Below are 12,580 nucleotides of genomic sequence, written 5' to 3'. Positions count from 1 at the left end.
AGTATCCAAAGCTGCTTTGCAGGAGTGATACCAAATCAGATTGGACACCCAGCCTCATGAAAAACATATCCGTACAAGGGACCAAAAGCTTGCTGAAAGGGGTATGTTTTAAGGAACATCTTTAGAGGAGAGACCAAAAGAGAAAATGCTGGAAAATCTCAGCAGGTCTGGCAGCACCTGTAAGTCGTCTGGACTTGAAACATCAGCTCTTTTCTCTCCTTGCAGATGCTACCAGACCTGCTGAGATTTTCCAGCATTTTCTCTTTTAGTTTCAGATTCCAGCATCCGCAGTAATTTGCTTTTATATTTTAAAGGAGGGAGACTGAATTCCATAGTTTGGGGCCTGAGCAGCTGAAGGCACAGTCACCAGTGCTGGAGTGATGCATAAGAAGCTGAGTGTGGGGAGACCGCCGAGGGTTGTAGGGCTGCTTTGGACGTGGATTTGAACTGCACACCTGGGAAGAGAGGAATCAACTTTTGTGTCCAATTTATAGCAGGGATGACCTCCTGCCCATTGTCTTTCCAACAGGAAGTGCTGGCAGCACTGGAGAGAGAATCAGTTAATGTGTCGAGTCTGTACAATCCAAAGCCATACAGACTCAAAACGTTAACTCAGTTTCTCTCTCTGCAGGTGCTGCCAGACCTGCTAAGATTTACCAACATTTCCTGTTGTTTGTTTTAAAGCAGCCGTGGTATTTTGCTTTTATCTTTCTAACAGTGTTTCTTTAAATAGGAAGCAAAGAAGATGCAATCTAACTCGCTGTGCCATATCCAAGTAGCATATTGTGTGCAGAGCTTTGAGCTGCTCTGAGCCACTTTATTAACACTGATTTCCTCCTCTCGCTGTAGGATCAATTGTTCATTTGTTCGTTTTATTTGCAGGCAGAGTGTCCACTTTGTCGGGAGACATTCCAGCCCCACAGACTCATCTACCTGCGTCATTACATTTAGGATGCAAGAACTTGCATTGCTGCAGCATCTGTCCCAGCCTCTGGAGGTCCCAAAGCACTTTGCAGCCAATTAAAGTATTTTTGAAATGCGATCAGTGTTGTAAAGTAGGAAAGAGGAGTCTGGCTGATAATCCGCTGACTGCACTGCACTGTGGGTGACACTGATCCTCCACAACACCGGCTCTCTGCTGATAGAATGAATGAAACAACTGGGTCACCATTGTGTCTGCTCTGGGGATTTGTGTCAAAACAGTAAACTGGACAAGTGGGCCGAAAGATTACTACTTTCAACATCACACAAGAACCCTCGAGCCGAGACTGTTGTTTGATGCCTTGCTTTACATTTCTCAAAGCATCAGAGTGCGTCGGAGTGCTAAAGTTTTTGCTTTGCCACCGTTTCCCTTCCTGTCCTCGGACATTATTCCTGTGGTCCAATTCTACTGGCTGCAGCAAATCTCTGAAAGCTCAGTCATTTTGTGCACCTATTGGAGTACCTCAGAAGAGTGCGGTGCTTTGCTCACTGGTGAGCAGGCAGGAATCCTGTCTGATCATCTCCACAGCACGGTGGCACAGTGGTTAGCACTGCTGCCTCACAGCGCCAGGGATCCGGGTTCGATTCCTGGCTCGGGTCACTGTTTGTGGTCTGTGTTGAGTCTGCGTGGGTTTCCTCCCACAGTCCGAAGGGCGTGCAGGTTAGGTGCATTGGCTATGCTAAATTCTCCCTCAGTGTACCCGAACAGGTGACTGGGGGATTTTCACAGTAACTTCATTGCAGTGTTAATGGAAGTCTACTTGTGACACTGATAAATAAACTTAAACTTAATTTCTCCTCAGCCCTGGTGTGCATGAGGGCAGCTATTGGCCAGGTTAGCACGATGCATATCTGGAACCTTCCTGCCGTGTGTGGCCGAGTTGAGAGTTGTTTAACAATGTTTCCAACATATTTGTTCATACTTTGGGGGAAAATAACTATCTGCAAATAAGTAATCAGGATTCAGTGGTCAGGCCAGTCACTTTATTTAATTCCTTTAATAGTTTCATGTTTGTTTTCCCCGAGGGAAGAGCTGAGAAACAGCATTACAAATTTAATTATTTTGTTCACCTTTATTACAAGTAAAATAAAAGTAATAACATCTGTGATGCAGAATCGGGACATCTTAAAACTTAGCACAAGAAACATGTTTTGTTAAAGAAAGGTAATTAAACGTGTGTGTGGTTGAAGAAGAATGGTATTGTAGAATGCAGCACGTGTCTCAATCTGCACAATTGACTGGTGATTTGGTTTTATATAAAATTATATAAATGCACTGTTGCAAGGGCTGCTTTCTCCCTAATCTGGTTTTAAAACATCAAACTCACCTACATCATCATCACTGGGACAACCCGACAGGAACAAATAAAGTAAATAACTTTGATGTTGCACAAAACACTTCCTGTACCATGTCCTAAATTTATCCCCAGTTATTCCCACCACCAGTGAACAGATCTGTAACCATCAATAATTCCACCCTCATGGAATCAAATTTCCAAATCTCAATACAATCCCAACTCAGGAAGAGACGGGCGGTTTTTTAATAAAAGGAGCTGGGATTTAATCTATGAGGGGAAGCTGGGAATTCTGCCTCCAGACAGTGTTGTTGCTGCAGGGGTTTGGTGCTGAAATAGGAGTGATGTAGCAGAGCCACGGACATTGTTACAGTGTGAAGCAGCAAATAGCCACGGTTAATCTTAAAAAAATAAAATCTCTGTACAAGCACAGCTGGTGGAGCTGCTTCACCTGACGTCACAGGAAGAGAACGGGTGGACCACCTGTTCAGCAGGGCCGCGTTTGCACACGGCACGCACCCAGCAGTGCTGCGCGCACGCACCCAGCAGTGCTGCGCGCACGCACCCAGCAGTGCTGCGCGCACGCACCCAGCAGTGTAGCGCAGTGCTGCGTTTACACAAGTTAGCTGCTCTTGCCTTACGCCCTGCTGAGGTGAGAAGTTTCTTCAAGAACAGGTGCCACCACTGGCAAGCAATCCCAGTAAATGTTCAATAGCTGCTACCATAGTGCAACGCAGACACACACTGGTTCACAACATGAACATAGCAGCATGACTAAGTTTCAACTTTTTTCTCAGATACACTTGTGCCCTCGGTTCCAGAACCTGTTTCAGTTTTGTTCGCCTTGGTTCTCTCCCTGTAGTTCCTGGTGTGCTGACTCATGCTGGGGGTAAATAGTTACACATGCTGTCCTCAACTCAGTGGTAACTTTTCCTGTTTCCATCTCAACCAAAGTCTCTGATCCCCTGTGGGGGTAGGGTGTAGGAAAGGAGAGTAATGCACAACAGACAAAACACCCACAAATGTGCACCTTTTAACAGGGATCCTCTCTGATGCTGATCAGGGATCCCAACTGATTCTGTCCCTGCCTACAAACCATCAATCCTGTGACCCCCAACCAGCTGCAGTGCAAAGCAGATCCCTGCTGCAAAGACCGTGCTAACGGTGGACAAGTCCAGTGGGAATGGGTGTCACCTGGCACCACTCAGCACTGATTCAACACCCATTCTAATTGCATCAGTTCCTGCACATCACACTCTTGCTGTGATTTAAAAATATATCTATATATTATGGATCTAGGGATGTATGCACTCCAAGGCAAACAAAAATGCAAGTTGAGTCTGGGGCAGCTCTGACTAGCAAACCCAGAGTTACCGGGAAGGGGGGTGGGCGGCGTTCCAGGTATGCTGCATCTGCCAGCACCAGATTCAAGGATGTGGCTTTTGTCATACATTTTGGGTGAACTGGAGTCTCATTCAGGATGGAAGGTGGAGAAAGGAATGATGTGGGAAAACTTAGGGCCAACGTAAATCTCCCACTAGTTTGAAATCACTTTTAATACAAAATTAGAATAAAATGCATTGTTTAATAAAAAGCAAATCCAGTGCAGACCAGAGAGACTGACATTAAGTAATGTGGAAGCAGGAGTTGGAGTACTGTGGGAAGAGCATGGGCACCATATATTGTAGTGTACTGTTTGTGCTCCCATGAATCCACCGTGGTAAACCCATTAGACAGGTGCACTTTAAAGTCAGGTTCCAGCGAATACAACAACTAAAATACAAAATGGAAAGTCACATTTACTCTTAACTAAGTTGGGTTAAACTGACTGGCATCTATCACAGGGAAAGTGAGTCTTGTTTATATGTTTCAAACAGACAATGAGACACATCTGAAAGGCCAAGGGCTTTCACATTTCTGCTGATTTCCAATTTTATTCAAAAACAAATCTAATCTACACTTGGTCTGGAATCCTCTTGGGTTGTGAGGTTAAACTCCCATAGAATCAAAGTGTTTAGGTTGGAGGGAGCAGGAAAAACTTGCCCCCTCCTCCACACACACCCAACCCCCTTCCCCACGCATACCCAACCCCCTTCCCCACGCACCCAGCCCAAAAGTGCTTCTAATCTGTTAGTTTAAGGATATAAACCAGGACGTTATTCCATCAGGGAATAGATTAACCCACCTGTCAGGAACTCCTAACCTACTGTCAAACTGGAGAATTGAAATCATGTAGCCTAATGACCAATAAGCTACCTGTTCCTTTTGACCCCCTGCCCCTCAATGTGTTAAGCTGGACTGAGCATTCATCCAGGTCTGTCAGGCCTCCCGAGTCTCAGCCAACTATCCGAGCAGGGGAAACGTCAGACCCAACATTCATTTCTCAGCCGGGTGTCTGTCAATTGCAGTCAGGGCCGCAGGCTGCTGCTTTGCCCTGGAGTCCCTCCGAGTGCTGCCTCCCCTGACAGTGCAGCTGCAGAATACAATGGGTAACTTTCATTTCCCACTGCTGCCTCATAGCGCCAGGAACCCGGGTTCAATTCTCCGTCACTGTCTGTGTAGAGTCTGCATGTTCTCCCCATGTCTGCGTGGGTTTCCTCCCACAGTCCAAAAGACGTGCTGGTTAGGTACATTGGCCATGCTAAGTTCGCCCTCAGTGTACCCAAACAGGCGGTGGAGTGTGGTGACTAGTGGATTTTCACAGTAACTTCATTGCAGTGCTAATGTAAGCCTACTTGTGCCACTAATAAAAATAAAACATAATCCAATCACAACTCTGCAGCAATCTCTCACAGCTGCTTTTCATAACCCACTCTATTATTTAAATCATCCTAGCTACCCACTATAGACCAATGTAGAATACACATGTGTCCTATTGCCACCACTTCACTGCAACTGGAGGCTCAAATTAGTGCCATAACAGTTAGATTGAAAGGTTCTTCGATGAGTGATTGAACTGGTTTAATGTCTACAGATCTGTTCTGGGGCATTTCTAATATCTCTTTAGTTTGCCCATACCACTGCTCAGAGTACTTGTCTCACTTTCTTTTATGAAAAAATTCCATCCTTCTCCCCCTCCCCTATTCCTTACGGTGGGCTTGCTACTTGATGTAAACACAGTTGCCTCAGCTCCATTGTACCTTAAAGCTGCTTCCTTTCCTTTGTGCGCATGAAAACTGATGAGCCTTAGTAGTTTTTTAAAAAAGCAGAACAAAGCAAATTCTGAAGCGCTTACTTGTAATTCTCGGTACCTTGTTACAATCCAAAGTTCAAAGCTCAGCGTCTCAAATTCTTACTAGGAAATCTTACGATCAAAATTTGATTTCTTGCTTGTTATTAGCACCTGGCCTGATGAATTCAGAGCACAATGCCAGTAGATGCCAATGTCCTTAAAAGTTGATGTGGGATTTTTAAAAAAGGGGGGCGATAGGGATGCTTGATCCCCATCTTCATAGAATCCCTACAGTGCATAAGGCCATTTGGCCCATCTTCAAGCTGTTTGGTTACACAGCCGTCGAAAGCAAGCATTTTAGTTTCATAAGCCGCAAGCCTGAGCTTTTCTTGCAACCAACTTTCATTCTCCAAGATCCTCCCATTGCAACCTCGATTGCTCCCCCACAAAGAGACCTGAATATAAAGACGGAGCTTCCAAAATGTCAATACACCCTGAAAATACAGTAAAGAACCATCCCTTTCCCAACTAATAAATACCAACTACCTGACATTGTTGTATCTTAATACTGCAAATGTTTCTTGCCAAAAGTCTTAACAACTTGGGGACTCATAGCAAATAATCTAATTACCCAAGTATGGAACCGGTTTGATATTTTAATTATTCTTTTCCAAAGACATAAAGGAGGAAGTACAGTTGGAGCAACTGACATAGGGAATACAATTAAAGGGAAACTTAAATGAAGTCACCTATAAATTAAATCAAAATGGTCTGGGGAAAAAAATCTGCATATTTATCATATTATAAAGACAATGTCTCTGCGCCAAAAGAAATCTCAAAAACTAAATCACCTTCTAAAATGTACCCTTCAGAAAGGCCTGGAGCAAACATGATAATAATAAAGTCATATCACTGTTGTGATTACTGTCCAATGTTTACATGTAAAGGGGAAGAGGAGAAGATAATCCAGGAGTGCCGAGCAGCACTTTCTCTAACTGGCAAACGCTTTCGCAGGATCCTCCTTCCCCTTGTACGTCCTTTTCCCATGTGTGAACGGTAAATACCTGTACTTGATCATATGCTGTTTAAAAAATATAAAAGAAAAATTACTGAATGACACTGACACACAATTTCTCACATAGCAACATCTCAGGAAATGTGGTTATCTGGGTATTGGATGCCATCCAGAACGCTCCCCAAAACGGCCCCTCTCAATGCAAGATCCAGGACGGGGGCTGCTAATAGACTACTTGACTTCGCTGGACATCATGTGGTTACTGCCCAGCAGTGGGATCACAAGTGAATAGTTTTTATTCCCCCAACCCAGGGCTCATCACGGAGTGTGGCCTTGCGTTGACCGAGGCACTGACTGTCAACCTTTTGGGTCAAATGACCCAACAACATGGCCCGGGGCCAACATTACAAGAGCCCATTTGTGCTGAGGTTGTAGGCATTTTTTGCCGTTGACTTGGACCTACTTGGGAATGCCCAAACTCATTTCCATCTGGATCTACACACTCGGCAGCGCTGGAGGATCAACATCTCATCATGTAGGGGTGGATGTGAAACCAGTGAAAAAACAAGTGTGTCCTAATTCCTTGTATCTCACAAAAGTCCTGGTGCGTAAATATAAAATAAAAGCATAGAAAAACAATGAGGGTTTTAGACTCCATGGTCTGAGACCAAGCTTGCTGATGTCTTCAGGAATTTTACAAGTCTCCATCTTGTACAATTAAAGCTGCAGTTTGGGATTCCTTCCACCCAAGTCTCAGTACCCAGCACTGTATGTAGTTAATGATGTGGCTTCTCTGTATGTTACAGAATAAAGCAATAAAACTGCCTTCAGAACCAACCCTTGGGGCAGCACAGTGGCACAGTGGTTAGCACTGCTGCCTCACAGCGCCAGGGACCCGGGTTCAGTTCCGACTTTGGGTGACTGTGCGGAGTCTGCACGTTCTCCCTGTGTCTGCGTGGATTTCTTCCGGGTGTTCCGGTTTCCTCCCACAGTCCAAAAGACGTGCTGGTTAGGGTGCATTGGCCATGCTAAATTCTCCCTCAGTGTGCCCGAATGGGCACCATAGTGGGGCGACTGGGGGATTTTCACAGTAACTTCATTGCAGTGTTGATGTAAGCTTACTTGTGACACTAATAAATAAATTAAAAACCCTGCAGCATAAGCAATGTGATGCGCTGTCATCAAAGCCACTGAGATCCATCTGCAACAGAGATTTCACACTCTGCCTCGCTCATACTCACAGTGGCATGTTTACTGTTGGAAATGCACTGGATTTACCTTAATCTGCCTCTTCATGGTAATGCAGAAGAGCATAATGAAGTACATGACCAGGATTGGCCAGAAAACGGGCACATTGAAGGCATCGAAGAATGTGCAAACCATGGCTACTATGATTCCCTTTGTAGCAGAGTGCCTGAAATCAAATATAGACAAACAAAAGTTATTTTCATACCTGGCAGTTTTGAGCTCACCGTGCTGGCTCTGGGTGTGGTACAGAATTACACACAGCAGCCGCCTTTCAAATGGCTATTCTTTACCCATAAACCAAGGCAAGTGCCAGCTAGCTACCAGACTGCTGGAAGAATCAGCCACATATAGAATCAGAGTCCCTGCACTGCCCATTGAGTCTGTGCAACTCAGAGTATCTTACCCAAGCTCTCTCCCCGGCCTACACCTCTAACCCCACACATTTAATGGGGGCAATTCTCCCAAAAAAATTCTAAGTGCTGAATTTGCGAGGAAACGGGAATAACTTGTACTGTTTTTTTGGCGTGATTTTCAGAGTGAATCTCCCACACTCTGTGCACTGCAGAGTGCCCTAGCGAGATTCACACTGAAGATCAGGGAGCAGGGCCTATTCCCGCTGGAGAGGCCGGCAGCATAGCGCTGAGCGGGCCACTGCGCATGTGCTGATCTGGCGCATGCACAGTGGCCCCACACTGCCAGCCTCCCGATCGCTGGCCAGCCCCGCACGCACAATCACTGGCCTCCCGGACCAGCCCCAATCTCCCCAACACACCTGCCCCCACAAACCTGGATGGCCAGCCCCGATCACCCCCTACCTTCACTCTGTCACCGATCATCTGGCAGATGGCAGCAGGAGCCCCACCGATTAGTCCCCTATAGGCCCTGCCCCAATAGGGCCCGCCACCTCTGGCCCTGAACCCTTGGCACTGCCCAATGCTCAGTGAACCTTGCCAAGGTGCCCCTTGGGCAGTGCCACTTTGCCCCTTGAGCAGAGCCAGGAGCCAGGCTGGCAATGCGCAGGGGGCACTCTCCTTACCTCCGACCTCCTGGGGGAAGGCCTCCATGGCCTCCCTTCACTCCAGCGGAGTTGGGCTGCCAGCTTACCACTAGTGGGGAGCAATTGTAAACCCTGCTGGAGTGAACCCCTCTGACGGGGCAGGGGGGGACGCTAGCGGACCCGAAGACTTCAGCCCGGGCCCACTAATGATACTGAGATCCAGATTTAAATATTGTAATCAGCTCCGCATCAAAAAAAAACCCATTTAGGCTTACTCTCGGTTTCTTGTTAGCTAATCGATCCTCTATTCGTGCTAATATGTTACCCCCTACAGCATGAGCCACAACTAAAGTAGCTTCAGCCAGAATGAATTGTTTTGAGTCTCAGGACTGCTGTTGTACGGGCAAACGCAGCAACTATTTCACTCTTAGCTCTATATTCAGTGACATTGTGAATAGAAATCATTATTTGCCTTCAGTGACCTGGAGCTTATAGCTGTCCCACAAATATGCGATTTGTACTTTAAAATATTTTGACACAAGCTGTCAACATTTTCTCAATTAAAATTCCTGCACTCACATTTACAGTGTGAAACTTGCCACGCTGTAATTTCTGGCACTGGTCCTCAGCATAAACTAAAGACAAACTGCTGTGCTTCTAACAAGAAATCGCCATTTCTATTTTTATTTCTACTTCATGATAATAATGAATTAAAGTGTTATATAAAAATAATGGCAGAACGTATAATTCTAAAATGGGGGCTAGATTATATCTGCAAGTCCAGGTCCAATTATCTGTAGCCTTCTAATCCAGTTTCACCTGAAGACTACACTTTAATTTTGACTTGCAAGGTCATGGGGATTTGACTGGTATTTAGAACAAATATCTAGATAAAATAATACAGGCACTCTAACAGGAGTCCTGCAATTTCAGCAATATTGATTTAAAATTCTTGTGATTCACATCACAACTTCTAGGAGTCTAATTAGCTGGGAGTCAGGTCTGATTGAAACCCATTGCCTTCCTATTGAGGAATCCACACAGGTCATACACAGTGGCACAGTGGTTAGCACTGCTGCCTCACAGCGCCAGGGACCCGGGTTCGATTCCCGGCTTGGGTCACCGTCTGTGTGGAGTTTGCATGTTCTCCTCATGCCTGCGTGGGTTTCCTCCCACAGTCCAAAAATGTGCAGGTTAGGTGCATTGGCCGTGCTAAATTCTCCCTCAGTGTACCCGAACAGGCGCCGAAGTGTGGCGACTAGGGGATTTTCACAGTAACTTCATTGCAGTGTGAGTGTAAGCCTACTTGTGACTAATAAATAAACTTTAAATTCTGATCTTGGTATGGAGTGCAGGGTGACAGTGTTTTGGGAATATTGTGGATGACATAAATTAGAAGGCGACTGCTTTGAGTTTGCTTTGGTTAGTTCTAGAGGACAATCTGACCATTCGGACAATTTTCCACCCTAACAGCATCTCAGTTATCCTAACGGAAAGTAGGTTCTGCTCATACAGACCTATGGAGCCAGCAACAGTCTTCAATCTATGTCACAAATACCACACTCCAGTCATTTCTCTCATACCCTCCCCAGCGACTGTCTCAGTTGAACTTGATGCACCTTTAGCTAAACTCCGGAATTCTCTTCCTAAATCCTTCCGTCTCTCCTCCTTCAAGATCCTCTTCAGTACACAACTCTTTAAACCAGGCTTTTGGTCAACGCCTCTTATCCTTTGGTGAAATTCCTTGGGATGTCCTACAATGAAACTGCTACATTCATGCAAGTGTTGTTGGGAGCTCTCAAGCTCTTTCACTACACATGACACATCCTCCAGCAAGATCACTGTACAAGGCTGTGTGAAGGGACAGTTACTTACCTTCTGCCCCAATTAGTGTCTCCAGGCATCAACTCCACACTCTGGTGATGTACATATCACTGTACAAGCCTCCACACAAGCAGCAAAAACAGTACAGGAACTGCCAATGAACACTTTACTCAGAGGGTGGTTAGAATGTAGAATTCACTACCACATGGAGCGGATGAAGTGAGAGCATAGATGAATCTAAGGGGAAGCTAGATGGGTATGAAGGAGAAGGGAACAGAAGGATATGCTGATTGGATGAGATGAAATGGGGGTTGAAGGAGGCTCAGGTGGAACATAAATACAAGCATTAGCAAGTTGGGCTGAAGGGCCTATTTCTGTGGTGTAAAGTCCATGCCATTCAATGACTCGCATGGTGGCACAGTGGTTAGCACTGCTGCCTCACAGCGCCAGGGACTTGGGTTTGAATCCTGCTTGGGTCGCTGTCTGTGCGGAGTCTGCACGTTCTCCCCGTGTCTGTGTGGGTTTCCTCCAGATGCTCTGGTTTCCTCTCACGGTCTGAAAGACGTGTTGGTTAGGTGCATTGGCCATGCTAAATTCACCCTTAGTGTAGGAGAACAGGTGCCGAAGTGTGGCAACTAGGGGATTTTCACAGTAACTTCATGGCAGTGTTAATGTAAACCTACTTGTGATAATAATAAACAAACTTCATCATGTGCTTGGTAGCTGATAATTATTTTAAACTGCAAAGTGGTACTTCCTTCCTGTCCAATGTGATCGGAATGCTTTTCATGGGTATATCATATTGCCTCCGGCACTATCACCTCCCTTGCTATTATAAACACAATGGTTCAGCCAAGTGCGTCAGTGTGCTTATATTACAACGCAAAGCACCATGACACAATCACAGCACTGTACAAGTCTGACTAGCTGTCAACTGCCAAGCCCCTACATATAAAAATAAACCTAAAAACCTCTACTATCTGCTGTCCGTTTTGTTAGTTTTCTGGAAGAAGTGAAAGGTCCAGGCCCCAGGCAGCATAAAACAGAGACCAGCAGTACAGAGTTTGGATCTGGTGGTGCTGTCACTGTGGAGGAAGATTGTTCTAGACTCCAAATCAACTTACCAGAACTTGAACTCTGGCAGCCTTCTTATAAAGGGTCTAAACTCCTCGTTTTGCTTTGTCGGTAAAGCAGGTCCATCATCTGGGAGGGAGAGAGAAATAATATTAATACTGACTAGCAGTTGGGATGTACAGCCGCACAGAAATAAAAACTTGCATTTATACAGTGCTTCGATAACCTCAGGATGTCCCATAACAACACGGTGGCACAGTGGTCAGTACTGCTGCCTCCCAGCGCCAGGGACCCGGGTTCAATTCTGGCCTCGGGTAACTGTCTGTGTGGAGTTTGCACATTCTTCCCGTGTCTGCATGGGTTTCCTCCGGGTGCTCCAGTTTCCTCCCACAGTCCAAAGGTTAGGTTGATTGGCCATGTTCAATTGCCCCTTAGCATCAGGGGGGGGGTTAGCAGGGTAAATACGTGGGGTTACAGGGATAGAGCCTGTGTCAGTGCAGACTTGATGGGCCGAATAGTCTCTTTCTGCACTGTAGGGATTCTATGATTACATTTTACTGGATTGAAGTGTAGTTACCATTTTACTCCAGAAAAACACGGCAGCTAATTTGTACACAGCAAGATTCCACAAACAGCAATGTAGAAATAACCATACTAACTCTAGTAAGAAGTCTCACAACACCAGTCAGAGACTTCTTACTGTGCCCACCCCAATCCAATGCTGGCATCTCCATGTCATGCATACTATCTATGGTTGTCTGTTGTTTGAAGGATGAATATTGACCTAAAACCAGGAAGAAATTGCTTGCTTTTCTATGAAATAGTGCCATGGATCTTTCACGTCCACCTAATAACCAAGACTCTTGTTTGCTTTAACATCTCACCAGGACTGCAGCATTCCCTCAGTACTGCGCTGTCTGCCAAGATTTTTATGCAAGTCCCTGGAGTGGGACTTGAACCCAGAACCTTGCGAG

At 45.6% G+C, this 12,580-nt stretch overlaps 2 protein-coding genes across 16 annotated transcripts in view; one reads left to right on the top strand and one right to left on the bottom strand.

Annotated features, from left to right (window-relative positions):
- pex10 (peroxisomal biogenesis factor 10) overlaps positions 1-12,580 on the top strand; it is a 39,982-nt gene that overhangs the window by 10,869 nt on the left and 16,533 nt on the right. For 2 of the 13 annotated variants that reach the window (XM_078238780.1, XM_078238773.1), the window contains exon 7: positions 883-1,315. The exons of 7 other annotated variants lie outside the window; for them this stretch is intronic. In XM_078238780.1, the coding sequence (XP_078094906.1) occupies positions 883-951 (69 nt within the window). In that variant the 3' untranslated portion in view covers positions 952-1,315. Of the gene's footprint in view, positions 1-314; positions 1,316-6,590; positions 7,222-12,580 lie in introns of those variants that run through there. 4 more of the 13 variants (XM_078238782.1, XM_078238777.1, XM_078238774.1 and 1 more) reach the window with 3 other exon arrangements.
- Positions 1,962-12,580, bottom strand: part of rer1 (retention in endoplasmic reticulum sorting receptor 1) — a 31,969-nt gene continuing 21,350 nt past the window's right edge. For 2 of the 3 annotated variants that reach the window (XM_078238788.1, XM_078238787.1), the window contains exons 5-7: positions 11,657-11,735; positions 7,742-7,877; positions 3,844-6,529 (exon numbers count right to left, since the gene is read on the bottom strand). In XM_078238788.1, the coding sequence (XP_078094914.1) occupies positions 6,440-6,529; positions 7,742-7,877; positions 11,657-11,735 (305 nt within the window). In that variant the 3' untranslated portion in view covers positions 3,844-6,439. Of the gene's footprint in view, positions 6,530-7,741; positions 7,878-11,656; positions 11,736-12,580 lie in introns of all 3 variants that reach the window. The other variant, XM_078238785.1, reaches the window with a different exon arrangement.

Source organism: Mustelus asterias, chromosome 22 (genome assembly GCF_964213995.1).
Source record: "Mustelus asterias chromosome 22, sMusAst1.hap1.1, whole genome shotgun sequence".
Taxonomy (NCBI): domain Eukaryota; kingdom Metazoa; phylum Chordata; class Chondrichthyes; order Carcharhiniformes; family Triakidae; genus Mustelus; species Mustelus asterias.
Note: the sequence above shows the minus strand (reverse complement) of the source record. Positions and strands in the feature narration are given on the sequence as shown.